General features: G+C 40.6%; 1 protein-coding gene across 3 annotated transcripts in view; it reads left to right on the forward strand.

Annotated features, from left to right (window-relative positions):
- PTPRQ (protein tyrosine phosphatase receptor type Q) overlaps window positions 1-21,153 on the forward strand; it is a 105,329-nt gene extending 84,176 nt beyond the window's left edge. For 2 of the 3 annotated variants that reach the window (XM_082240930.1, XM_082240928.1), the window contains 10 exons: window positions 2,710-2,736; window positions 3,392-3,473; window positions 7,666-7,756; window positions 10,342-10,418; window positions 12,752-12,886; window positions 13,012-13,137; window positions 14,022-14,170; window positions 15,006-15,141; window positions 16,722-16,845; window positions 18,524-21,153. In XM_082240930.1, the coding sequence (XP_082097056.1) occupies window positions 2,710-2,736; window positions 3,392-3,473; window positions 7,666-7,756; window positions 10,342-10,418; window positions 12,752-12,886; window positions 13,012-13,137; window positions 14,022-14,170; window positions 15,006-15,141; window positions 16,722-16,845; window positions 18,524-18,561 (985 nt within the window). In that variant the 3' untranslated portion in view covers window positions 18,562-21,153. Of the gene's footprint in view, window positions 1-2,709; window positions 2,737-3,391; window positions 3,474-7,665; window positions 7,757-10,341; window positions 10,419-12,751; window positions 12,887-13,011; window positions 13,138-14,021; window positions 14,171-15,005; window positions 15,142-16,721; window positions 17,367-18,523 lie in introns of those variants that run through there. The other variant, XM_082240929.1, reaches the window with a different exon arrangement.
- The last annotated feature ends 5,927 nt before the right edge of the window (window positions 21,154-27,080 follow it).

The raw sequence follows: 27,080 nt of genomic DNA on the forward strand, positions 1-27,080 counted from the left end.
TCTGAAACACTAAACTCCTCAAAACCAAGTTTTGTACGGTAGACATCTAAACATGGCATATATCAAACGTGATCCCTAATTCAATTAAGCTCCAATTGTATCTAGTTCTATTGACGACACCTGGTTTGCCCTTTTAACTGAAAGTTTAAAAATAAATCACCAAGAAAGCACAAATATCTCCACTGAGAAATGCTTTATTAAAAAATCTTCAGCTTTTTCAGTGGGAACCTTATGTTTTTTAGCAGAACAATCCTGGTTTTGGTTTACCAACTTACCGATTTAGATAAGTTTATGAATACCTGTTGTCTAGCACATGATTTCATTTTTTTGTCCATGTAAAACATATTTTTTAAAATAGGATCTATCTACATAGTTGGGCGAATTTATTACAGCAAGTTGCCCCTGAGCTAGTGAATTTCTACATTGGCATTGTAATAATTTGTCCTTCTTTCCTCGCCTTTATAGAAGCACCTCAGGACTTCTGTTCAGCAATGGCTTCCCTGAGAGTATCACTTCCTTTCCCATGCAATGTTCTCCTTTTACATATTAGGTTAATTTTAATGTGACTTTCTTGTATTTGTGTGTGTGAAGAATCCTATGCACAAGCCACATCCATCATCAATCTGTTCTGCAGAACCAGAACTTCAGCAACAGAATTCCAAAATTGATTTTAATAAATGAATTTCCTAAAATCTTCCATTGGAAGCAAGAGATGGAAGCTGGGAAATTCTCCAGCCATTTTTATACTGAACCCTACTACACATAGTTTTTTTAATAAAATGCTAAAAAGCAGATAGAAAAAAGTTGGTCATTGGAGTTCAGGTTTCTTCATTGATATACCAGGGTAAAACAATTTGAGAAGTATGCTGCTATTTAGAAACGTTTATAGGAACAAGGTCATTATATAGAATGCTTCTCTGTTCCTCACATCCTTCTCTAAATTTCATAACTTAGGAAGCCAGTTTCTGAATCTGCCCCCCACCCGATAAATGAATACAATTTATATTACATTTTTATTCTTATTAAATGTTTTATTTAGGCGTACTTACAAACAAACAAAACAATAAGATACACACACTTAACCACAAAATAAACTAAAAAAGTAAGAAGAAAAAGTAAGGACAAAAGGAACATAAAATACCACACCCATGTGACTTCCCTCCACCAGCTCTCGTCATCTTTAAATCATTTAAATTCTTATTTACATTGCATATCATTTATCACTGTAATTACTTCTTTTATGGTACTATTATAATATAACATCAGGTCATCCTTACAACCTTAGTCTAAACATATCAGCATGTTATCTTTAGAGCAGTGTTTGTTCATGTAATGTTCGAACCATAACCATTCTGCCCTTAATTTCTGGTGTGTTTGGTATCTTATTACCCCAGTTAATTTTGCCAATTCTATAAACTCTGTTAATTTAATTAACCAATCCTCTTTCGTAGGTATGTGATTTCCTTTCCAGTTCTTCACAAGGCGTATTCTTGCTTCTGCGATTGCATATAGGAATAATTTTCTCCTATCTTGTGGTGCCTCCTTTCCATTCTCGTTTTACAGGATAGATTTTATTACTCAGACTTTAGGCTGCTTCTTACCTTGTATTTGCCACTCCCATTTGGAGGGCCTGGGTACCATCAACAGACAGACTCCCTCAGAAGGCGATGGAGGTTTCTAAGCAGAGGTTGGGTGGTCATCTTTCAGGGACACTTTAGTTGTGATTTAGTTGCGATTCCTGCGTTGCAAGGGGTTCGACTAGATGACCCTTGGCCTCCCTCCCAACTCTGCAATTCTGTGATTCTATGAAACGATATCCAGTTAGCCATACTCAGAGCAGACCCACTGAAATCAATGGACATCAATCCATGAGTATGACTTGTTTTGATATCACCCTGTGCCAAATGCAGTACAGGAGAATATTATGTGCCACTTTCGACACAGCACCCTCCTTTCAGGAAATGAGAGGTCATCCTGGAGGCATCTCCGAATTTAGCAGCACCTGTCAACTCCTTGATCCTTCTTGAAACCATGCGTCCTTTGCCAAACATCTACAACTAGGAGGAGTCCGGGCTGCAGCCCACTGACCAACCCTCAGCCAAGCTCAAGATATTAGCCACTGCTGACTATAGGTGTTGAGCGATTTAGAAAAGTTTACATTGCATGCATACATGAAGCAGATTGCTATTAAATGTGTGACTAGTTCTTCTGAGCTCAGTGTGTGCTTTTAAAAGCTTTCTATGGGAGACAGACAGCAACACCAAGGTGTATAATGTCATAACAGGATGTGCTTTGAAACATTGGGTTTTTCTACTGCTTTTGAGAAGAAAGGAGTTTGAAGAAAGATATGAAGAGAGAAGCAGTGTGAACTTTTCTCTAAACAGAAATATTTTCCAAATAAGACTTTTAATCCACCAAACCCTTGTGCTTAATTATCTTTGCACTATACAAATCAAGTTAGATATTCCATAGCACCAAGATCTCATTTCCATGCTAGTAAAAAAATTAAGAGTGTTTTAGAATTGGTGCAACTGCTTTGGTATCCCATAACAAGGAGCACAAATAAGTTTTAAAATTGATTCATTTGGAATATTGAATTAATTTTTTTACTTCTTAGTTTTGACCTCTCTGTTGTGTCCACAACGTAACCAGAATGCAAAGTGTTCTTTGACTCGCAACTTACATCATTTAACATAATCTCTATTACAGGTTACTTAGTTATAGAAAATCCATCAAGTAAGTTGACTGCTAATTTTTACATTGTGGCTATAGATTTGCTAGCTTGGTGAATCACAATGTGTGGTTTCTTTTTGTATATTTATTAGAAAAAGCTCCAAACTGTGTATAAATCATAAAAGCATGACTAATTGCATGGAAACTGGAGAACTGCTTTCTCTCTCTCTGGGGTGAAGCCTGCATGTCTGTGTTTTAGCTTGGCAAGTAATATAGGGATATTTAACTCCTTGGGGTTTAAAAACCATGTAATTATGGGAATGAAGTCACTGCTATATTTTATATATCTAAAGCCCTGCATTGTATAGAATGGTTTCTGTGTGACAAAAGAAGCATTATGTGCTTGAATAGAACTGAGAGGTGACTTTGCAGACACACATAAATATCCAACAACTGAACTTTGGAGCAATCACATTTGTAACACACAGTTTGTAGATAACAGTTGTGTTATATCAACTAAATCAGGGGAGGTTTGAAGTGGCAAGAGGCTATTATTTCAAAACAAATTCCTAACGTAAAGCCAATTATTCCCTTTTGTAAAATATTCATATTACTATGTTTTTTCTTAATCTTTGTTATACATCTGGATAACAATATATTTCGATTCAGATTATTATATCCTAGGCAACCACTAACTCTCTCTAAAAATGTTTTCTAGGCCCATAGGCAAGAAATGTTTTCTACAACACGTTGAAGAGCTTTGTACAAACAACAACCTAAAGTTTCAGGAAGAATTTTTGGTATGTTACCAGCAGTTGTCACAACATTGCAAGACCTACACTTGTTTCATGTGTCACATTTCATGTCCATTTTAAGCAAGCAAGGCCATGGATGACTCTTGCCTTGATCATCAGTACCCAATTACCAGTTTATCCATTTAGGTACTACAGTCTCCTTGTTGCAGTGCGATCAGAATTATCCACACCGTGATCTTCCTTCTGCCTCCTGTGCAATGGCACCAAGTATTCATTATCCCTTTGACTCTAATCTTAGAGAAACCCATATATTTTTAAAATGGCAATTTCAGCAATATAACTGTGCAGTGGTACCTCGGTTTAAGAACAGTCCTGTTTACGAATGATTCAGTTTACGAACTCCGCAAAACCAGAAGTAGTGTCCCTGTTTGAGAACCTTACCCTGGTCTACGAATGAAAGCCAAACGGTGGAAGGGCACAGGCGGTGGGAGGCCTCATTAGGGAAAGTGCGCCTTGGTTTAAGAACGGTTTCAGTTTAAGAATGGACTTCTGGAACGGATTAGGTTCGTAAACCGAGGTACCACTGTAATTTAAAAGAAGTTTTAAACGAGTCATTCTCAAACTGGGACAGGGTCCCCAGCACGAGACAGGAAGTATCTGTAAAATGGGCACAAAGTTTCAGAATGGTATAGAATCTTGAAGCAGGTGCAATTTCCTCCTCCCAGCAGCCCAAACATGGGTGGGTTGAATGCCCTCTAGGAAAGAATAATAATTCACATTGGAGTCCTATCTCAGACCTGGGAACACAGAGATCAATGGGAGCTGCATTATACCATCAGAACACTGTTCCATCAAACTCAGTATTGTCCACACTGGCTAGAAGCAGCTCTGTATGGTTTTAGGCAGGAGTCTCTCTCAGAGAGTCTCTCTCAGGAATTGAACCTGGATGCAAAGTAGGTGCTCCACCACTGACCTATAGCCTTTCACCAACCTTCCAGACACTTTTCTTTTATAAGTCCCTACGAGATAAATGAGAGTTACTCTTGTTTAGCACCCGCTCATCTCTGTAAGGTGTCATAGGAGCAGTCTGCAATGGATTACGCTATGTATGATCACAACCAGCAATGTCTCATCTCGTAGCATTGAAAGCCTTTGTTCCTGTTGAAAACAGATAGGTCTTCCAAAGAGTGTGTGAAATTTATATAATAGCTATGTCATGCCAAAACTATGCTTAAGTCTTGGACTTTTCCTTGTTTTTGTAAGTAACTTATTTTCTATGGCTATCGTGTGTTTTTTTTTAATTCAGAAATAGATCATTTTTGTTATCTCAGTAATATTGTGTTCATCATTACCAGCACATGGAGTCATTTACTATCCTAAAAATCATTTGTCATTCTCCAGTGACTCTATTATTTTGGATTTATAGATTTGCCATGAAGTGTTCATTGTCTGGATCTGTGAATAATGAAGAAGAAAAAAATCGATTGACAGTTATACTATTGGATTATAATGTTTCACTCACTTAGGAAATAATAACAAAAGAGTGATAAGATGAATAGTGTTTCCTACAGATTCTTGGTCATGGTTCTTAAGCAGTCTTGGTCTGCATGTAATAACGAACTCGCCATAAGATACTTCAGAACAGTGCACAGAGAGCTCTTTTTCCTAACAAGAGCAGAAATTCCATCTTACTAGGACAGGGAAACTGAGAGTTGCATTTGTAGCACACTACTCTGTTATTGGGACGCGGGTGGCGCTGTGGGTTAAACTACAGAGCCTAGGGCTTGCCGATCAGAAGGTCGGTGGTTCGAATCCCTGCGACGGGCTGAGCTCCCATTGCTCGGTCCCTGTTCCTGCCAACCTAGCAGTTTGAAAGCACGTCAAAGTGCAAGTAGATAAATAGATACCGCTCCGGCGGGAAGGTCAACGGTGTTTCCGGTGCGCTGCTCTGGTTCACCAGAAGCGGCTTAGTCATGCTGGCCACATGACCCGGAAGCTGTACGCCGGCTCCCTCGGCCTATAAAGCGAGATGAGCACCGCAACCCCAGAGTCGGTCACGACTGGACCTAATGGTCAGGGGTCCCTTAACCTTTAGCTTACTCTGTTAAAATAGTAGTAAACTAGCACTAATAATAAAACATAAAAACAAGTGGTAAGGCAGGGAAGGGAAACCTGCAGCCCACCAGATGTTGTTGGACTTGAACTCCCATTGGTCAATATGGCCAATGATCAGGGATGATATGAGCTGTAGTCCAACAGCTTCTAGAAGGCCAGAGTTTAGCCATCCCTGAAAGTACTGTCAGGTCATTCAAGAATAGCCTACTCCCATATGAATCTATATGTGTATGGAGCTTTTTCTTACATGAAGCCTTTTTGTAATGTCCAGCATCTGCTCTAGGGGATGGAGTTTTATGCCCTTTGGGAGCCCTAGGCACTTTGAGGGCAAAGTTGTTTGCCTTTGTAGCAATCTTGATGCCACATCCACACCTGTTGCAATCTGCAGTGAAGTTTCCAGTGCAGATGAAACATTATCTCAGCCCATTTCAATTTGGGTTCAGGCCTGGCTATGGGAACTGAATCAACTTTGGTCACCCTGTTGGATGACCTTTACTGGGAGTGTGACTCTGTTATTCTTCCTTGAGCTCTCCATAGCTTTTGATATTATTGACCTTAGTATCCATTTGAGCCAAGTTAGTGGGATGGGTATCGGAAGCACTGTTTTATAGTGGTTCCAATCCTGTCTCCAGGGTCCATTTCAGAGAATAACATTGGATGATGGTCTTTCATTCTCCTTGGCAGTTATGCTGTGGAGTAATTCAGGGTAGCATCTTATTTGTAGTGCTTTTTAATATCTATACAAAGCCTTTAGGAGTATACCATGCTACTTTCCATGTGCATGTGCATTTAAAATGGTAAAATCAAAAGGGGCATCTCTGTATCATAGACTTTACATTAGCTGGTAGGAGGAAATAATTATCAATGGTATCGTTTTGCTTTGCAAAGTTTTGAACTTTCCCCATAACTTCAGTCCATGTTCAATTGGTGCTAGATGAGCGTTGAGTTGGTTATGGAAATATGTTTGAATGTGAGTATTTTACCTCAAGAAAACAAATGGCAGTGTTGGCAGCAAGTCGAAATAAATGAAAATCGCTGAGGATAGGTGGGTGGTGAAAGCAACAAATCTTCATAACAATTTGCTTTTATTTGTTTTATTTGTTTTATTTTTTAAAACTTATTTTTAAATAAGTTTTAAAAGGTAGTCATTGAGGTACCCTACTTTTTATGTGACCTGGCCATGCCACTTCTATTCCCTTGCATTGTAGATTACATTTAATACTTTGAACTGGGCTGTGATTCATTCATGTATTTCCTTATCCCTATTCGTTATGCCCAATATACATCTTCCTGTCCTTCCTGAACTGAGGCAGAGGTCAGTGAGGAATAACAAATTGCCAATCGCCCATGTTTGATTAAATACTTTCTTGTTCTCATACTGTAGCAAAGCACTAGGCCAATCATAACTACAAGGGAAGCAACTCAGGAAAAGGCTTTCTCCTTATTTGGTTCCCTCCATTAAAAGCCACACAAAAAACACAGAAAGTGGCACTCCGACTTCATCTTGACTTCCAAGGTGAAAGTTCATATAAGCTTAGATTATATGAACTGACAGTCTGTTCTGTAGTTTAGCATCTGAAACTGCTGTTGTAACAAGGGTTGACAGTGAGGTGAAAGGCTTCTGTAATGTTACCAGCTGTCCTTAGAAATCCAGTATACCTCAACCCCTCCAAATCTTTCCTCATACTGGAATGGTTCACCTGAATTCTATTTTGGTATCATTGCCACATTTATTTTATATATACAAATGCTAAAATGCATCAAAATATTTTAAATATTTTTTTAAAAAAAGGTAATTTTCACTTTGGATGACGTAACTTTAATAAGTTCAATTTTTCTATCTGATACTTTCTAATAAATAAATAAATAAATAGTGGATCTATTTTCTCCCTTTTGTACCTTGCAAAAACAAAAAAACATTTCTTTGGGTATATTAACTTATTTTGGTGGGCAAGGACAAATAGACTTGTTAGAGTTTAGGAACTTCATTTTAAGATTGTATTATGCATCTATAAACATAATCTTGTATATGCCACTCAGTGAACAAATTTCATATTATATTTACATTGCTGATCTGCAAAGCAACCCCAAAGACATTCTAACATTATATGTTGCTTTATAGGAACTTCCCAAGTTTCTTCCAGATCTTGCCTCAGGTGATGCTGATCTTCCTTGGAACAGGTCTAAAAACCGTTTTCCCAACATCAAGCCATGTATGTTGTGTTTTACAAATCATTCTTTCTCTCCACTAGCTAAAATGCGTCTTAAACTTTTATTATTATTATTATTATTTTTCACTGTGATGTTTGGGAAGAAGTGTGTTTACCACATGATAATTTCTTATTACAGACTTGAGAGTTTTGTGGGGTTTTTCCAAAGTAAAGATTATTTATAATTAAGTTTTTGCTTTCACTCACAGCCATTAAACTGGAGGTGCTGGTATCTTTATAGTCTCAAATAGTTTCTTAGCTTTGTAACATAATCAAAATGGTATCAACATCTTTATTTTATGCTTAGTGAAAAATTTTTTTTTGTAAATAAAAAGGTAAAATCCACCTGTTGGCAGTTTCCCTTTAAATATGGTGATGCTTTCTTAAGATACTTGTAAATGTGCTGTGTAAGAGTTTTCCGAAAGATCAGAGTGAATATATGGTAACTTATAAGTTGAGGATAGATTTTTATCATAGGAGACAGGGGTCTGTCTCTCTGTAGTCAACACTGCTTCATTTTTCAGTTAATAAGACAGAAATGCCACTATTATTTTAAGCATTAGCTGTGATGTGAGACGGGGGCAAGGCATTCCTCTGTTAATGTAACCACATTCTGTGCTATTAACTTTTTAGAACAGCTGTTCCTGTTATCTGTTTCAGAAGTTTTATTTTTTTACCTTATTTTAATTATTTTATTAAAATCATTTTAAATCCACTTTTCATTTAGAGAATACTAAAGTGGTTCATAGAAATAAAAACTGCAGTCAAAATGGTTTAGGGCTGGGCACGTACAAACATGCCTCAGTCCATTCCAATGTTCATTTTCACATGTGTTTGTGTTTATATCATTGTCCAGCAAGGCAAATATATGCATATTTTTAACGTGCATCTCAGCCATCAACAGATATTTACAAGATATCTATATCCCCTGCATGTTTCCTTTCAAAGTTAATGAATTTCCAGAAGGGTAGTATTAGTCTTTTATGCAGCAAAAACAACAAAGAGCCTTGTGACAGCTTAAAGACAAAAAAATTAATGAACTGATTAATTACCCATCACAAAGGCATCCATGGCTGCAAACCTAACCATGTCTACTCCAAAGTAAATCCTATTGAATTTAGTGGGGCTTACTCTCAAGTAAATGGGGTTAGGATTGCAGCCACTTTCACCACCTTGATTTCACAGTTCAGTATAAACTACCGTAGTCATCCTATCTCGTTTCAGGCATCAGGGAGGGACAGTTTTGCAATAAATCAAGGAAACCTCCAGGGGGGAGGCAGTAGGAAAGGAGTTTTAAATTTACTTTTACTTTTGAAATAAAGATTTTGGGTGGTAAGAAATGGGCAGTCATTTCCCCCCATTTTGACAAAGCCATTTGCACATAACAAATTATTTACATCATGGGAGCCTACACAACAGAAAACACTGTTGCTGTATGTAGGGTTTTTTTATTCGTTTTTATCTTATATTTTGGAAATGTACATCCAGTTTTTTTCCTTTAATTTTTTGGGGGGTCCCCAAAAGAGGGGCCCTAAGCTATAGCTTGCTTAGCTTATACTTAAATCCGGCACTGGGTTAGCATTTCAGCCTTAAACTGTTTCCTATTCTGAATTTTAAAAGCAATAGAACACATCCTTCATTACTGTTCATCTTACACAGAAAGAAGTGAATTCCTCTGTTACCTGTGGATTTTATCTGTGCTTCTTTGGCTAGCCTCTTTAGATACCTATTAGGTCCATAAATTACCATATAGCATATATTCAACACAAAAAACAGCAACATTTTGTTGTTGACAAAGGGCAGCTGGACATATAAAGGGCCCCATTACCTTCAGCAGCTTAGGGGTTCATCAGACCTAAATCCGGCCCTGTGCTAACCACACTTACCTTAGAGCAAGCACCACTGAATTCAGTTGGATTTACTTCTGTTTGCCCCACTGCTTTCCCTGGGGAAACCTGCGCTTTAGTGCTGAATCAGATGTCAGTTCACAGAATGTCAGTCTGCAGAAAACCCGGTAGACATTTGCTCCAATTCAGTGGTAAAGATTGGGTAAAGCGACCAGACAAGCAGAAGTCAGAGTGAACCCTAAATTCTGAAATATATTCTAGCATACTTTTATTTGTACTACATAAAACTAGAAATGGGCATTATGTTTACACATTCAGGAGTGAGGAAGAACCATATTTGGAGTTCTTATTACATCATGGCTATGCAGAAATGACAAATACTGTCAAGAACTGCTCAAAACTTTAATTCCCCCCCCCTTACTACATTTTCACAAAGGCAGAAGATACGGTAAGTGAATATAGGCATCCCGCTAACAGTATTATCTGTCAATAGGTACGTAAACTCCAAGAACTTTCTGGACACAAAGGCGGCAATTATAACAAAGAAGTGCAGAATTATTTTACTCCAGGTTTATACTCTTTTTAGTGTCATATTAGGACCCTTACGGTATTTCTGTACCCCATTAAAAATCAACACTATAACATATGTAAATACGAGTATAGACATATAGGTCAAGTGGTTTGAAACTAATAGAAGAAACAAGCATATTTCGTTTCATTGACTTTATTTTCGTTGTACAGATAACAACAACAGAGTGAAGCTGATGCCTGATGCTAGCATACCTGGATCGGATTACATCAATGCTAGTTATGTGTCTGTAAGTTTGGGATCATTTGTAATTGTTATCACATTCTTCCTATTTTTAGTGTGTGTGTGTGTGTGTGTGTGTGTGGTTTGAAACAAATATATTTTATGCAGAAAATGATTAGTTCTTTATGGAATTATGCTCAGAAGTCAAATAAAAATCTAAATACTTACAGGTCAAATAATTCACAGCTGTTTATTAGTCACCTGATACATTATACACAGAACAGGTGGCAAGGAAAAGCTATGTTAATCCTCTCTCCTGCAAGAATGAGGTGAGATTCTGTAACTTAGGGGTGCAAAATGTTACATTTGTTATGTGCTCTCTCAACTGGTAAAGCTGCTGTTGGAAGCAGGCTCTGGGCTAAATGAACCCTCAGCCAGATCCAAGAGAGATGATTTCTTACAGGTTTACAGAAAAGCAGCAGCAAAACTAAGGCATTAGCAAAACGACCAGCCTCCATTTGTAATGCAGTATATACCAAACGTATCTCTGATTATATATCAAATCCATGAGGAAGATCGATATAAAGATTTCTGCAGAGTGAGGACTTTCTCTACCACTCTGTCATCTCTCTCTCTGTGTGTATGTTTCTGCACATGAGAGCGCTGATGCCATCCAGTGCTATTGCTTCATATGAATCAGGAGGGGCTGCACATGTACTGTGACCAGTGTCTGAAAGCAATGATGGGATGCAGGAAGGCTAATAAACTGATACTGAATAATAATAATAATAATTTATTATTTATACCCTGCTCATCTGGCTGGGTTTCCCCAGCCACTCTGGGCAGCTCCCAACCGAATGTTAAAAACACAATACAGCATTAAACATTAAAAACTTCCCTAAACAGGGCTGCCTTCAGATGTCTTTTAAAAGTCAGATAGTTGCTTATTTCCTTGACATCTGCTGGGAGGGTGTTCCACAGGGTGGGCTCCACTACCGAGAAGACCCTCTGCCTGGTTCCCTGCAACCTCACTTTTCGCAGTGAGGGAACCGCCAGAAGGCCCTCGGTGCTGGACCTGAGTGTCTGGGCAGAATGCTGGGGGTGGAGACGCTCCTTCAGGTATACAGGACCACCAAGGCCATTTAGGGCCTTAAAGGTCAGCACCAACACTTTGAATTAATGGGAATTGAATCCCATTAATGTTGAGATGCTATTTGTAGGTGGTTCCCATTAGGGAGACAGCCTGTGGACTCCCTCTACAGCAAAAGGTCTCTAGCTTGGGTATACTCCTCAGTCTCATCCTGTCTCAGGAGGAATAGATTTCCTCAGTAGTGAGGAAAGCCTGTCCCCAGTGCTGAGTCATTGGCCAACTGCGGCTGTTGCTGGACTGGAATAGATTGGCTTCTGGAAACCATGCTCTAGTAACCTGACAATTGGACTATTACAATGCGCTCTATGTTGGGCAACACCTGAAGATGGCTTGGAAGCTGCAGCTAGTGCAGAATGCAGCTGCCTGGCTGTTAAGCAGGGTAGCAAAATGGAATAATATATCACCAATACTTACAGCTTTGTACTGGCTCCTAGTGCATCAAGCCCTGAATACCTTGGGGCCCAAGTACTTAAAGGAGGATCTCTGCAGTGATAAAGATGCAAAATTCCTAAGTCCCTGGCATCTCTAGGTAGAACTGGGCAAGAACCCTGGCTGAAAGACTGGTGAGCTGCAGCCAGTCAGTGAAGACAATAACTGAGCTAGATGGACCAATCATCTGACTCGATATAAGGCAGCATCCTATGTTCCAATACCTGCCAGCTTGATGTGACAGGGAGGCTTTGCTTGTGGCCTCAAAGGTGTGTGTCATCTGTTGGGTGGTGATGCAAGACAAGGCCTAGCTCCCCAGTTGTGGAATTCTCTCTCACGGAACTATGAGTGTCCTTGCTGCTAACATTTTGGTGTCAACAAAAGACAATTTGTTCATTCAGGCCTTTGGAGGATGGTGCCTCGGATGGTGCCATCTGTTTTGTGATGTGGGATTTTTTTGATACTCTGTTTTAAATATTTTAATTATTGTAGTTCAGTTGACCATGATGTAAACTGTGCTGGGCTCTTTTGAGAGGGTGAGATGTTTAGAATTGTAATAAATAAATAGCCGAACATACAATGTTTTTAAGAGTTCATAGGCTCAGTAAAAGATTCCTACATCTTTCTCTCTAGTTCCAAAATGTAGAGGCTGGTTCCTTCTGAACACCCATGGGAATGCACTGAGTTGCTGAAGGACCTCCTGCAATAATAGGTGCATTTCTCTTAATGTAGTCATAGGCTGCAAATGAGATGGCTTGCTGAATGCATCTATTTCACTCTTTTTCTTTATAAGCATTTGCTATGGTTCATCTTTTCTTTAGGGCTATTTATGTCCAAATGAATTCATTGCTACTCAAGGACCATTACCAGGCACAGTGGGGGATTTCTGGAGAATGGTATGGGAAACAAGAGCAAAAACCCTTGTTATGCTTACTCAGTGTTTTGAAAAAGGACGGGTAAGTTACCAATATATGAACTTAAGAAATACATTTGGTAACTGCCAGTTACCCTTTCAAAAAGCCTTCATGTTGTTATTTCCCCCCTCCCCAAAATAAGCCACTTTATTCCATACTGATTGCAGATAAGATGTCATCAATACTGGCCTGAAGACAACATACCAGTGACTGTGTTTGGAGATATAGTGATTACCAAATTAGTAGAAGACGTTCAAATAGACTGGACCATCAGGGATTTAAAGATTGAAAGGGTAAGGTCTGGTGATTTTTTTAAAAAGTTACCGTTTCTGTGAAAACCATGCTGCTTACACTTCTGATTTTAATTCAAAACATATCAAGCTATCCATAATATTTATTATTCCATTATGAATACACTATATTAAATGTTATGCTTCCAAATACAGTGGTACCTCGGGTTAAGTACTTAATTCATTCCGGAGGTCCGTTCTTAACCTGAAACTGTTCTTAACCTGAAGCACCACTTTAGCTAATGGGGCCTCTTGCTGTTACCGCGCCGCCAGAGCACGATTTCTGTTCTCATCCTGAAGCAAAGTTCTTAACCTGAAGCACTATTTCTGGGTTAACGGAGTCTGTAACCTGAAGCGTATGTAACCTGAAGCGTATGTAACCCGAGGTACCACTGTACAGTGGTACCTTGGTACTCGAACAGCTTGGCTCCGATGGGAAGGTAAACAGCATTTCTGTGCGCTGCTCTGGTTCGCCAGAAGCGGCTTAGTCCTGCTGGCCACATGACCCGGAAGCTCGGCCAGTAAAGCAAGATGAGCATCGCAACCCCAGAGTCGTCCATGACTGGACCTAATGGTCAGGGGTCCCTTTACTTTTACCTTCTGTCAGAGGCAGAACAATCACCTACAATGTTGGTCTTCCAACCGAGTCTATTACTTCTTAGGATGGTTGATTTTTGTTCTTTGCATTATCAATGCTTAATTGTGTTTGTCAGATAAGATAATCCAGTCAAGATCAGGGTTCGTAGGCGGGAGGGCTTAGTTAGTAGGGTCTCATAAACAAAATCTTACTTGAATTTAGCCCAGTTATGTGTGGCCTCTCAAGCTGCAGTTGAAAGTGTTTGCCACTCTGAAATAAAACCTTGCTTCTTTCTGTTTGTATCTGGAAGCATGGGGATTGTATGATGGTACGTCAGTGTAACTTCACAGCCTGGCCTGAACATGGAGTACCTGAAACGACTGCATCATTAGTCCATTTTGTAAAGCTGATCCGTGCTAGCCGAGCACATGATAGCACACCCATAGTTGTTCACTGCAGGTAATAAATTATTTTCCTTTGTAAAAAAATGTAAGGGATTTTATATATTTTTCATCTAATTCCTCCTAACCCCAACCCCCACATAATATAGCATACATGTGTACAGTAACAAATAGCATTCTTAATGGCATATACATAAAAATAAGCAGGAAACAAAATATTCAGTACATAAAATGAAAACCTGTGTCATGCCTGTAAACAAAGCAAGTGATAAGCCAATAATAAAAAAGGTGCGGCCTAGTGAACACTTTTGATAGTTAGACTATGAAGCTAAGTTAGGGGCATTGCGTATTCTTTCTAGATATGGCAGACACTAAGCATGTTGCTTTTAAGGCTAGAACGGGAGGGTGGGGGAGAGAAAAGAAAAACAGGCAACATGCAATCCATAGCTCAACACCAATGAAGTGTCTGGAGAAACCTACAGCACAGCAGATATCTATGAATGAGAGCCATCAGTTGGAGAACAGCATGGAGCTAGGAATGACTGTGAGACCAATGACAATTGCAGTAAAAAGCCTTCATTAACGTAAGCTGGGGCACTTACCCTCTTACCCCTATTAGGAGTAAATCCAGGCCAGCAACTTCCTTCTGTTTTGATTGGATACCATAGTACCAATCTGGGAATGCATTAACGCTTAGTCAATAAAAGATTCTGGGGCACCTTGTTCAGTTTCACCGACATAAGTACACCTAAAAATAAAGAATCATTGTCTATATTTAGTCAAAACTGTAATCTACTTTTTATTGCAACTGTGATTTTCCATTAGAGATTTTAGACATGTGAAAATGTGAAAATTCATGTGAAAATACTTCAGTCTTGACTTGTTCCTTATAGTGCTGGAGTTGGAAGAACGGGAGTTTATATCGCCCTGGACCATTTAACACAGCATATAAATGACCATGATTTTGTGGATATCTATGGTCTTGTAGCTGAGCTGAGAAGTGAAAGGATGTGTATGGTACAAAATCTGGTAAGATGCTCAAAATCTATGCTATGGCCTACTTGTCACAAATAGCAGCTGAGATCGCAAGCCTGCTCCCTTGGACTGTAGCTCTTTAGACTGCAGATGATGGCTCAAATGATAAATTGCTGCTGCGTGAAAAAATAAAAACTCCAACACATAGAAAGCAGCATTCTGGGGAGAAGGCTTTATTGGGGTGGTTGGGTTTAGAGTCTGCAGTATCATGCACAGTTCTGTTGATGCACATAGCAAGAAACAGATGCAATCCTCCTTTGTGCTTCTTCTCATATCCGTTCCTAAAAGTCAGATGCAGTACAGAAAAGGGTGAGTGTGCAGTTTCCAAAATATTAATGGTAATAACCAGTGTTTTTGTTCTAAAAAAATGTTTAGGGGTGCTCTCATTTTCCTACTCATATTGAAATACTGCCCCTCAATGAGGCCAAACTTAGATTCACAAAATGTTTAGGGGTATGAATACCCCTGTGTACCCCCAGAAAAAGCACCAATAATAACAATAACAACAACAATAATTATAATTATAATAATTTAAAATCAGCATTGCTTTCCTTCTCATCCTGTAAATGGCTTCTAAGTGAATCTTTGGATACTTATAAACTGTTAAGCTGGTAGAATGATGCTTTGAGTGTGTGTGTGTGTGAGAGAGAGAGAGAGAGAGAGAGAGAATGAGACAGAGACAGAGAAACATTTTGTCACCCACCAAGAGAAATGTAAAAAAAGGCAAGCTAAAATATACTGTATAGTGATGAGTTGGATTTCATCTACAATGTTGCAACAGAGAGCCAGCTGGAACTTAGCTGAGTACATGCACCAGGAATGGAGAGCCCTGGAGTCCAACAGATGTTGTTGGACTCTGGCCCACATCATCTCCAACCACCATAAATAAAAATAAATAAATAAACAAACCTTTATTGTCACTATACCACCTGCGTGCAGTGAAATCAAACGAGCCCCCCCCATACACTCAGTTGTGTTTGCACTCTGTGTGCTTGTCAGAAGTCAATTGCCCAATGGTCAGGGATGATGGGAGCTGTAGTCCAACAACATCTTGATGGCTACAGGTTCTGCATCCCTGGCATATACAACGATGCATCAAAATATGTGTCAATTCTCCCTGGGCTCCCAGAGAGCATTATAATAGCCTGTGGAATATCATCTTCTCCTTAGGTCAGGAGTCAGGGCCAAGCTCCTTGCAGCATCTCCTGCAAGCAAAGGATGTCCCCAAACCGATTCTACCTGGTGGCAGCAAAGCAGGTCTTACCTTGACCTTTTTCTTGGGATTATAATTTTGAGATGTTTTCTTCCACAGTTGTAACCTTTGGGAGGACAACCCTACAAATGATGCTTACCTATAAATTTTCTGATTTTCCTGGAAGCCCACTTTCCCAAATATTATTCAGATAACCTCTTGGAGTCTGAGAAAACATGAATTCACTGTAACAATGTTCTTTGTTCTAGAAGTGCTCTTTGTATAAATTGCAAAATAACTTCAAAACATTTTCCCATTAGAAGCAAGTTCTTCATGCATAAATAAGCTAAACTGAGAAACCTTTAATTTTCAAACCTTGCAGGCACAGTACATATTTTTGCACCAGTGCGTTTTGGATTTATTGACAATCAAGAGGAGCAGTCAGCCTGTGTGTTTTGTTAATTATTCAGTACTGCAAAAGATGGACTCTTTTGATGCCATGGAAGGTAAACAAATATACACTGTACCAAAAGAGGGGGCTATTTTAGGTTGCCATGTGCGTTTGGCCATATTGAAGTAGCATGCATGGAGAAACATTATTTGATTTCAGGGGTTTATTTGTTTTTATGGTTTTCTGCCCTTTTGGGGGGGAAACCCAATTAGTTTTCTCTGCCTACAAGCTGTCACTGGATGAACTCATTAAATCCCGTGGATTTCATTATGATCAGTATGCCAGTGACATCCAGCTCTGTCTCTTTACTGCAGAACTTCCACCCTCCACACAATTCTGCATTTCAATTTGTCTGTCTGGTGTTTCCACTTGGATGTTTGTCATCTCGAAAAAATGAAAACAAAAGACTGCACTTCTCATCTTTCCTACTAAGCCCTCCTCTTCTCACATACGGTACCTTCCACACCCATCAACAATGTCACTGTCTACCTTAATGAATATGCATGAAATCTTTGCTTTACCTTTGACTTCTCTTTGCTCTTCATATTCAGTACAGTCATACCTCGGGATACAGATGCTTCAGATTGCCTTTTTTTGGGTTATGGACCGCCGAAACCCAGAAGTTCCAGAATGGGTTACTTCCGGGTATTGGCAGTCGTGCATACACAGAAGTGCTAAATCACACTTTGTGCATACACAGAAGCGCTGAATCACAACCCACGCATGCGCAGACGTTCGCACCCCAAGCATCCACTGTACCGTGCCAAGTATTGACCTACGCCTCCATGGACAGCTGTGAGCCCAAAATGACTCCCAGGCTGCACACCTGGTCCTTCAGGGGCATGGTTATCCCATTCAGGACCAGAAGTCCCCCACACCTGCCCACCCTGTCCCCCCAAAACAGTAATTCTGTCTTGTCATGATTCAACCTCAATCCGTTAGCCGCCATCCATCCTCCAACCACCTCCAGACACTCACACAGTACATAGAATCATAGAATCATAGAGTTGGAAGAGACCACAAGGGCCATCGAGTCCAACCCCCTGCCAAGCAGGAAACAATTGCCTTCACTAGTTCTGATTTAAAAGAGAGGTAGAGCTGGGTATCATCTGCATACTGATGAACACCCAGCCCTCTTCTTTTCCCCCCATACTGGCTTCAGCAGAAACTCCTCATCTATGCCTTCAAAGTGCTCCATGGCTTTGCCCCTCCTGATCACTCTGCTCTTGTTTTCTGATACATTCCTGCCTTCACTTCCAGCTCTATCATCCTCAGCTTTTCAGTGGTTGGGGGATGCAGAGACACTGCCTCTTAAGCCCCTTCATTTCCCTGACATGGGGCACACCCCAGGAATGGACTACATCTGCCCTAGGCCTGCAGTCAGCGAAAGGGTAAAAGAAAAAGCTCACCACCACTTACACCATCTTGCCTGCATAGGATTTGATGTTTGCTACACCAGTGGATCTTCCCCAGCTCCCATCACTGTAAAGTAGGATGGCTCTGTGACACAAACGGAAAGTAGCAATAAGCAAGTTGTGCTTCACTATGGTGATTGCAGAACAGAAAATTGCAGAGCAGAAAATTTCCATTACCTTCCCTTTGCTTGTGGCACCAGGAGCAGTCGAAGCTACATATTTTTATAATTTAATTCTTAATTTGTTCTAAACCATTTTGTGTGACCGGTTGAGATTAATTTCAAAAACTTTCAACTATTGCGTCTGTTTCTTTTCTAGGTGATGTGGAATTAGAGTGGGAAGAAACCACCATGTAAAAAAACAGATAAAAACCTTACGTTTTGAGAAACAACTGTGTTGGGTTTTGAAAAAAATAAAAAAATCAATAATTCAGGGGCCAAAACAAACCCCCCTCTTACAGTGAACTAACAGCAAATATTAATTTTTGTAAGAATAATAATGTTATAGTTTATACTCTATTTATGTGCCTTCATAAATACTCTAAATTATTAAATGATACTTTTGTACAGAGTTTAGTCCTGTTGTTATAGCAAAATTGTTATATGTATTGGGTGCAATCCAGCAATGGCTAATCACAAATAAGTCCCATTGATAGCATTTAACTGTATACTGTGATCCGTATCCAGCTAAATCATGATGCTTGCAGAAGCCAGCACATAGCTTCCCATCAACACAATGGAAGCCCCCGTTCCCATGTGTGCCCAATGGCATCCCCAAATCTGTTCTGGAGGGTTGGGGGAAGTCCCAGAACAGATTTAGGGGACACACGGTGGAAGAAGAAAGGGGGAGAAGAAGGTTATGTCGCACAAGAAAAATCCTTCTGCTTACAGAACCCTAGCCTTAGTGTTACATTGAATACAACCCTTTCTCTCACTAATTTCCTTGTGATTTAGGGACTAACTAGGCATTACAGGAGACATCTGAGTGGCTGCTGCTTCATGTCCCTTTCTCTCCTCTTCTCAGTAACATCTAGAATAATATAACTCATAATATAACATCATCACTGCTGTACATTTCCATGCTTCCAACACTCAGTTATGTGGGTGAAGTGCAGTGATAATGCATTGTAACCTGGGGGTCATCCAGTGAATCTGACTGGCAGGAGATGCAGAATAGATTAAAATAAGCACTTCTTCACACAGATCATAGTTAAACTGATTTTTGCTGCCACAAAATGTGGCGGTGGCTACTCGCTCAGATGGCTTTAAAAGGAGGGTAGACAAATTCTTAGGTGATAACTCTACCAGTGGGTAGAAATTAGGGTGGGTATATGCCATCTGTACTTGCTAGTGAGCAACAGCAAGCAAAGGCCTTGTGCTCTTCGTGTGGGATTCTCAGGGGAATCTGGTTGAAACAATATGGTAGCTAAGACAGGCCTTCCACCTTTCCTGATCACCTTGCATTGCTGCTTTTATGTGTTATACAACAGCACAACCAGACACCTTCCTCTGCCCCAGCTGCAACAAAACATTTCTCTCCCATATTAGTCTCAGCAGCCACAACATTATATTTGAGCTTTCACCCAGTGTAAAAGCCACTTCTTGAACCGTAGTGGGATATAGTGCATTTCCAAGTTATTTGCTTCTGGGGGGAGGGGAATCCATTTGCAAATAATATGGAAAAGAATGCTGAAGTTGCACTATATTGCCACTAGAAGTGTACAGATAAAATATTTTACCATGCTCACCTTAAAAAACATAATGACCACAATCCTTCAATACGGATACTTGTGGGTTTATGCCCATTAATTTCAGCTGGCTTTAATGTGCATCACTCTGCCCACTTTTGGGCACAGTTCTGAAGCATCTACACCAGTGATGGCCAAACTTGGCCCTCCAGCTGTTTTGGGACTACAACACCCATCATCCCTAGCTAACAGGACCAGTAGTCAGGGATGATGGGAATTGTAGTCCCAAAACAGCTGGAGGGTCAAGTTTGGCCATCACTGATCTACACCATGTACCTACATACAGTCCCATGAGTGTACACATGAGCAGATTATTTCAGAATTGAAGCCAGGAGTCCAAATCCAAAAATGGCAACCTATCCACCAAAGCAGGCTTCCACATATGTAGCAGGATCCTTGTATGCAAATGGGGCATGAATCCAATCTATGCCTTTCATTGGTAGGCTTATTTTCGTCCCGATGTGGATTAACATACATTCAAATGATACACTATTGAAAGCAACAGACAACTTATTTTGAAAGTGTGTCTAATATTTCTTTGCTCTCTTGTTAACTGGTAAGTTTAAAGAAACCTGCTTTTGTGCATGGATCACATCTTTGGATCAGGGCCTATAACCTTCCTTTGAGGAAATGCTCTGGACTCCGCATACCTCTAAATTACTATAGGATAATACATGTCTAAATGAGCCAAATGTGATGCTGAGCATTCGTATTCCTCAGGTGTATATAATTCAGTGTGCAGATCTGCTCTCCTATTTGTGGTTGATTGTGAGGGAAAGCTACCATCCCATAAACTCAGTTGACTTAAGAGGATGGGGTTGATTGAAGTAAGATGACTTCCAGGATTATCATAACATTTCCTTAAATGTATGCTCTTCTGTTTTGACTCTTTGTTTTATGGGAGTTGAAATATTATCTTATGATCCTGAACAGCTGAAAACTCACCCCTCTGACACTGTGGAGATTTTTCAGCTTTTATTCGGCACACAGTAGCTTTTCAGGGACACTCGGGGCTATTTAACCCATCGTGGAATGACGACCAGAGATTATTGGTTTTCTTGTTCTGTTTTGCAATGCATTTGGTAATTGTACATGCTTGGCGATTAAAAAAACAAACACTGTCTCACATTCCTAATACTTTTCTAATGCTGTAAAATAAATAAATAAAGTTTTACATTTTATTATACAATATAATTCTCAATACCGTGTTGTCTCCTATATACAATTCTTCCAGTTACGTTTGAAAAGTTTGCATGGAGTCAAATTCTTTCCCACCCTGCTCCTTTCCAGATGATTTGGACTGCAAATTCCATTACCTGCAACCAGCATAGTCAATGGTCAGCGATGATGCTGTAGTCCGACACATCTGGAAGGTACCAGCTTAAGGGAGTTTTGCCTGAAGTTGAGATCAAACAACTAGGCAGTTCAGACCTTATTTTGGGAGAGGAAGGGTACAAGGTCCAATTCATGCAACATTGCTTGGGTTCTTTTTTAACCCCCCCCCCCGATTGTATGGATTGTATGGAATAGTTGTTTATTCCTCTACCAGTCTGAATCCAATTGCAAGTTAAACACACTTCTGCATAAAGCCTTACAGGACTTTCTTAGGAATATTTTAACAAATTGCCAATATTTTAACAAATGAGAATTTGGAATTGTGCTTTTTGAAGCTTGATGTTCCTTTGTTATGTTTATTGCTGTTCTTATTTTTTGTTCTTACCTACTGTTCATAAACAGTTTTGCATTTCATGTGAATAGAAAGAAATACAATCAATCTAATCAATGTTCCATGGAAAAACACTTTTGAAGCTGTAAGGACCCTGAAAAGCAGTTTCTGGTAGGACATACGGATCTTCGATCTGATGAAAGTGGCAATTTTGAAATCCCACTAAGTACATATGCCCAATTTAAAATGCTTCAGAAATAAAAACCAAAATCAGAGTCTCGGTATAGGAAAGGGTTTAACAGGACGATGCACCAGGCAAGGAGGATGTGCTGAGAACATTTCTTTTTGCAAGGACAAACTCTGTAGTAAATTCACCTGCCAGGCTAAAGAAATAACGGCACTTTTTAATGCAGAAGAAAAGGAAGAGGTGATACTCACAGCTGTTCATATCCTTGGCAAGCCATTTTTGTGCAGCTCCCGTTTCATTTGACTCATTCAAGACACATGTTCTCCATTTATTATAAATCTACTTTCACATATTTGACAAATTGCTTAGGGGGGGCTCTGCACATGTGGAGCATGGTTTTATTTGCACTTGGTAGCCGTATGCACAGCTTTCCTGATCAGGTATCGTTAGTTTCATACTCTCAAGTTCTTGAATATGAGTATCTGTGTTATTCTTAGAGGAACTGCCAAGCCACGCCAATTTGTTTAAAAATGTTTGAAACATGTTAACTTGGGCAACTTCAAAATCTATTTAATATAAAGCAGGTTGTGCTTATTCTAGGGTTCTTCCAGTGTTGTTAGACTACAGCTTCCATCATCCATAGTCATTGGGCTGATGGGAGCTGAAGTCCAAAAACCTCTGGAGGGCTACAGGTAAGACCTCCCCCCTTGATTATAAAGATTATTTCATCTTTCCCTCAAGCTTTTGGGTAAGAGTAATTTTGTCTCCTTTGAGTGAAACACTTTCTTCTGTCAACTTATTTAGGGGTACCTCATCTTCTATATGTTAAGGGATTACATCACTCTCAGTTACTTAGGGGGCTATTTATAGCAGGCTGCCTTCCATGAGTTGGGGAGTGGGGCAAGGTTTTTATTCTTAGTGCTGCTACTAAATTAATCTATTCTGCCCCTCTCCTCTCCCTGATAGATGCTGGACGTTCCAGAAAGGCTTATTTATATTATTGGGACCTGGAAATGGCGCAAATGGCTTGCATAGCTCACATGTCACTACACAGCCTGTCCTGATTAGCACCCCACTCCTGCAGTCTTTAATAAGCATAAACATGCCCCATATTTATGCTGAAATAGGGCTGCCATACATCCGGACTTTTCCAGCCATTACTGGGATCTCAAAGGCTGAATTGACACCCAGGAGGAATTTCTGAAAGGTGGCGCTTTGTTTTGGATCTTAGGCAAGTCAATAGAAAAATCAACAACATTGGGGTTTGTCTCAAAAAAAACACCTCAACAACCCTATAAATGTCATGCAACAATCCTTATCTCCTCTATTGCTTTGTTTTTGGTCTTTTCCTGTTAAAACAACACAGCATCTCTACCCTTCTTCCACTCCATCTGTTGTAGAACCATCTACATTACAGTCTGAAGACTTGGAGGAAGGAATCCTGTTTGAGCACATGTTCATCACTTGAAATCTGAAAGTTGGCCCCTTCAAAATTTGTTTGAAATCTGCTCAGTTCTGCCTGGAAACTGTAAATTTCCCCCAGAGAGAACCTTAATTAGGACCCAAACAGTTTACCTATTGGGATGCTGTGTTTTCCATACAGCTCTTACCAATCTGTACGGAAAAGTTTTTACTGCCATTTTGTGGGCCACTGCTGGGTAACCTCACTAAGTTACTGGAAAGGGTGCAGCAATGAGGGAAGTGGCTGTGGTGGTCCACTGATTGATTGGCAGCTAATTGTAAGGTAAGAGTTGATGGAAGGCACTCTGCGCCTCCAGGGCTACCTATGTCTTGAGTGACAGCAATGGATTCAACAGAACCTCTGATGAGCATTCTTGGGTGCCCCCATCTTCTTTCATTATTTCCACCCCACCCCTTTTGAAAAGATGTTTGGAATAGGGTGAATATCAGGGAGAAGGAGCAACATGCCCCCATTGTTTTGGTAACTGTGTCAATCTTCCCTCTCACAATCCAATCACTGGGTGGGATTCAACCAAGGAGTCCCATCAGCAGAAGCCCTGTGAAGAGGTTCTGCTGGTGCAGCAGGGCTTTCCCATTTCTGCTGCTCTGCGCCCCCTTAAATTGGCTTGGGGCAGGGGGTGGTGGTCAGGAGAACCCCGGGAAAAGTGCCACTAGTCTGGGGTGTATTAACAGCCCAATTGTTGCTGTTGCTTTCTTGTCTCCTTATACCTAACTAAACAAACCCAGTGTCCTTTTGCAATGCAATTCCATCCCATTTTGGTGCTGAAAATCCCCCAGAATGTTTGTGCCCTGGGAGGGTCAGCTGGGGCGTTATCAAACGTGTTAACACAATGCGTTGGATGCTTCATCATGAAATTTAATTTTTAGGATCTATGCCAGTGAAGGTCAACTTGCTGAAAGGTAATCTACTGCCCCATGCCAGAAATGTCACCACTCAGTAGTGATGAAAATATAAACCTGTCTAATAGCCCTCCTCAGATTACTTCTGATCAGAGAACAACCTTATATATGGGGGGGGGGGTCCTTTTCAAAATACCACTTCAAAATGGAGCTCATTGGAACGCGCGCGCACACACACATATATATACTCTGTGTGTGTGTGTGTGTGTGTGTGCGCGCGCGCATGTATATCCCTTAAAAATGATAAAGCAGTATGAACGGCTGATTGGCTCCTTCTTGAGTCACATGGCTTCTAACCCTCTGGCTGGAAGTCTGGCATAGTTACCTCTGCCCCCTGGTGAGAAATTGACATATATCAATTACAGAAGAAGACCCCTGTTGGGTCAGGCCAAAGGTCTCTCTAGTCTAGCATCCTGTTCCCTCAGTGGCCAACCCAGTACAGATGAAATCCTGTGAACAGGGTATAAATGGAGCAGCACTCTCCCACTTCTGCTACCCAGAGGCAGTAGAAGATGGCAGGGTGAGCCAAGGGCACTTACCTGACCTTGTGGCAGCAGAGTTGCCAATTTTAGATGGCTATGTTTCAGTTCACATATTTTTTCAGAAAGTAAGCGTTAGGCAGGGCCGGATTTAGATGAAGAGAAGCCCTAGGCTACTCCATTTGTGAGGCCCCTCCCCATCCCCCACCCTCAAAACTAGAAGAAGGGCAGGCCGGGTTGTCCTCTTATATACCTGCTGGGATTGACAAGGCATCTGACCCTCACCTGAATCTCATAGCTCTCCTGTAGCTGCCTCTGAATAGTTATCATTTAACTCTTGGGGGAAATAATTAGCTGAAGTTGCCGAACCAATTAACCAACTAGAAGCACCAGTTTTCCTATAACTTGATATTGCTGTATAGTTTTGATGAACTGCAAAAGCATTTTTAGCTTGCTTTCTGTTGCCACCCTGGAACTTTTCTTTATTAGTGCCACTTTGTTTTGTACGATTCCTTGCAAATGAAGGAAAACAACTTTTCTGCTGAGAATATATTTTTTGTTACTGAGGACAAAAAAGATTGTACAAAAACAAGAATGGGTGCAGGGCTGGCCAGGACATAGGCAACCTGGCTGTGACAAAGATGACATGTGTGCTTGCTTGCTTAACAGCTGTTGGGAACTTCAAGATCCCTGCTCTCCCTTCTTGTGGTCTTTGTACTGGACCTGGAGACTCCAATAGAGAGCATTCCATGTCAAGAAGGAGGTCAAAACGACCTTGACAGATTAGAGAACTGGGCCAAAACAAACAAGATGAACTTTAACAGGGAGAAATGTAAAGTATTGCACATGGGCAAAAAAAATGAGAGGCACAAATACAAGATGGGGGACACCTGGCTTGAGAGCAGTACATGTGAAAAGGATCTAAGAGTCTTGGTTGACCACAAACTTGACAGGAGCCAACAGTGTGATGCGGCAGCTAAAAAAGCCAATGCAATTCTGGGCTGCATCAATAGGAGTATAGCATCTAGATCAAGGGAAGTAATAGTGCCACTGTATTCTGCTCTGGTCAGACCTCACCTGGAGTACTGTGTCCAGTTCTGGGCACCACAGTTCAAGAAGGACACTGACAAACTGGAACGTGTCCAGAGGAGGGCAACCAAAATGGTCAAAGGCCTGGAAACGATGCCTTATGAGGAACGGCTAAGGGAGCTGGGCATGTTTAGCCTGGAGAAGAGGAGGTTAAGGGGTGATATGATAGCCATGTTCAAATATATAAAAGGATGTCATATAGAGGAGGGAGAAAGGTTGTTTTCTGCTGCTCCAAAGAAGCGGACACGGAGCAATGGATCCAAACTACAAGAAAGAAGATTACACCTAAACATTAGGAAGAACTTCCTGATAGTAAGAGCTGTTCGACAGTGGAATTTGCTGCCAAGGAGTGTGGTGGAGTCTCCTACTTTGGAGGTCTTTAAGCAGAGGCTTGACAACCATATGTCAGGAGTGCTCTGATGGTGTTTCCTGCTTGGCAGGGGGTTGGACTCGATGGCCCTTGTGGTCTATTCCAACTCTATGATTCTATGATTCTATGATTCTAAGTGGGAACTCTATCAAATGACAGGGCAGGAGTTACATGGAGCAGGGCCTTTTCATTTGTGGTGGTGCCCATTGTATGCCTCACTCTTCCCAGACCTAATCTCTTTTGGCCTGTATTTTGGAGCTTTGTAATTTAATTCCAATAAATTGGAAGAACTGGTTGACAAGTCTTAGCAGTTGCTGACATATGAGCAGATTTTTTTTGCTGCTGTTCTGGGCTTCTGGTGCACCAGGGTTTACCCCAGCGTAATAGAGTTAGCCAGAATGCCAAAAGAGATACAATTTACGAGCTTTCTCCATTATCTGCACAGCAAGGGGTGTTCGGTCAACAGTGCAAAGGCTGAGCTGAAGCATTCCCTGCTGGTTACCTGCTTTCAGCAATAGGGGTCGCTGTTTGGTAGTACCCAATTGGCTAGCTGTCAGATTCTAGAGCTCCCTATTGGTGGCTCTTAGATAATTCACAAAGTACAGCAGTAACATAAATCTCCATTGCTACATATTGGGTTTATACTTCAGCGGTTGAATGTACAAGTTTATGGCCATGCTGTAGTGTAGTGCTTATGTGACTGTGAATAAAAGGTGGCTGGGCTCATTGTCTTGGGGTTTTGGGGGTGAAGAGGTGACAAAACTGATTTCCAATAAGTGCATCCCCTTATTTCCATAACAAGTCCTTGAGTCTGTACTCTGAATGGTGACACCAGGGACCTAGAAGGCACAGGGCTTGTCAGTCCAACTCCTGCACAGTCTCATCAGGGCTGACCTTAAGGCAACTGGAGCAATTGGGCCAAATCGGGCCCCACGGGCTGCTCCTAAGGGGGCCC

This window comes from Podarcis vaucheri (genome assembly GCF_965113315.1).
Source record: "Podarcis vaucheri genome assembly, chromosome: 10".
In the NCBI taxonomy this organism is placed as follows: Eukaryota; Metazoa; Chordata; class Lepidosauria; order Squamata; family Lacertidae; genus Podarcis; species Podarcis vaucheri.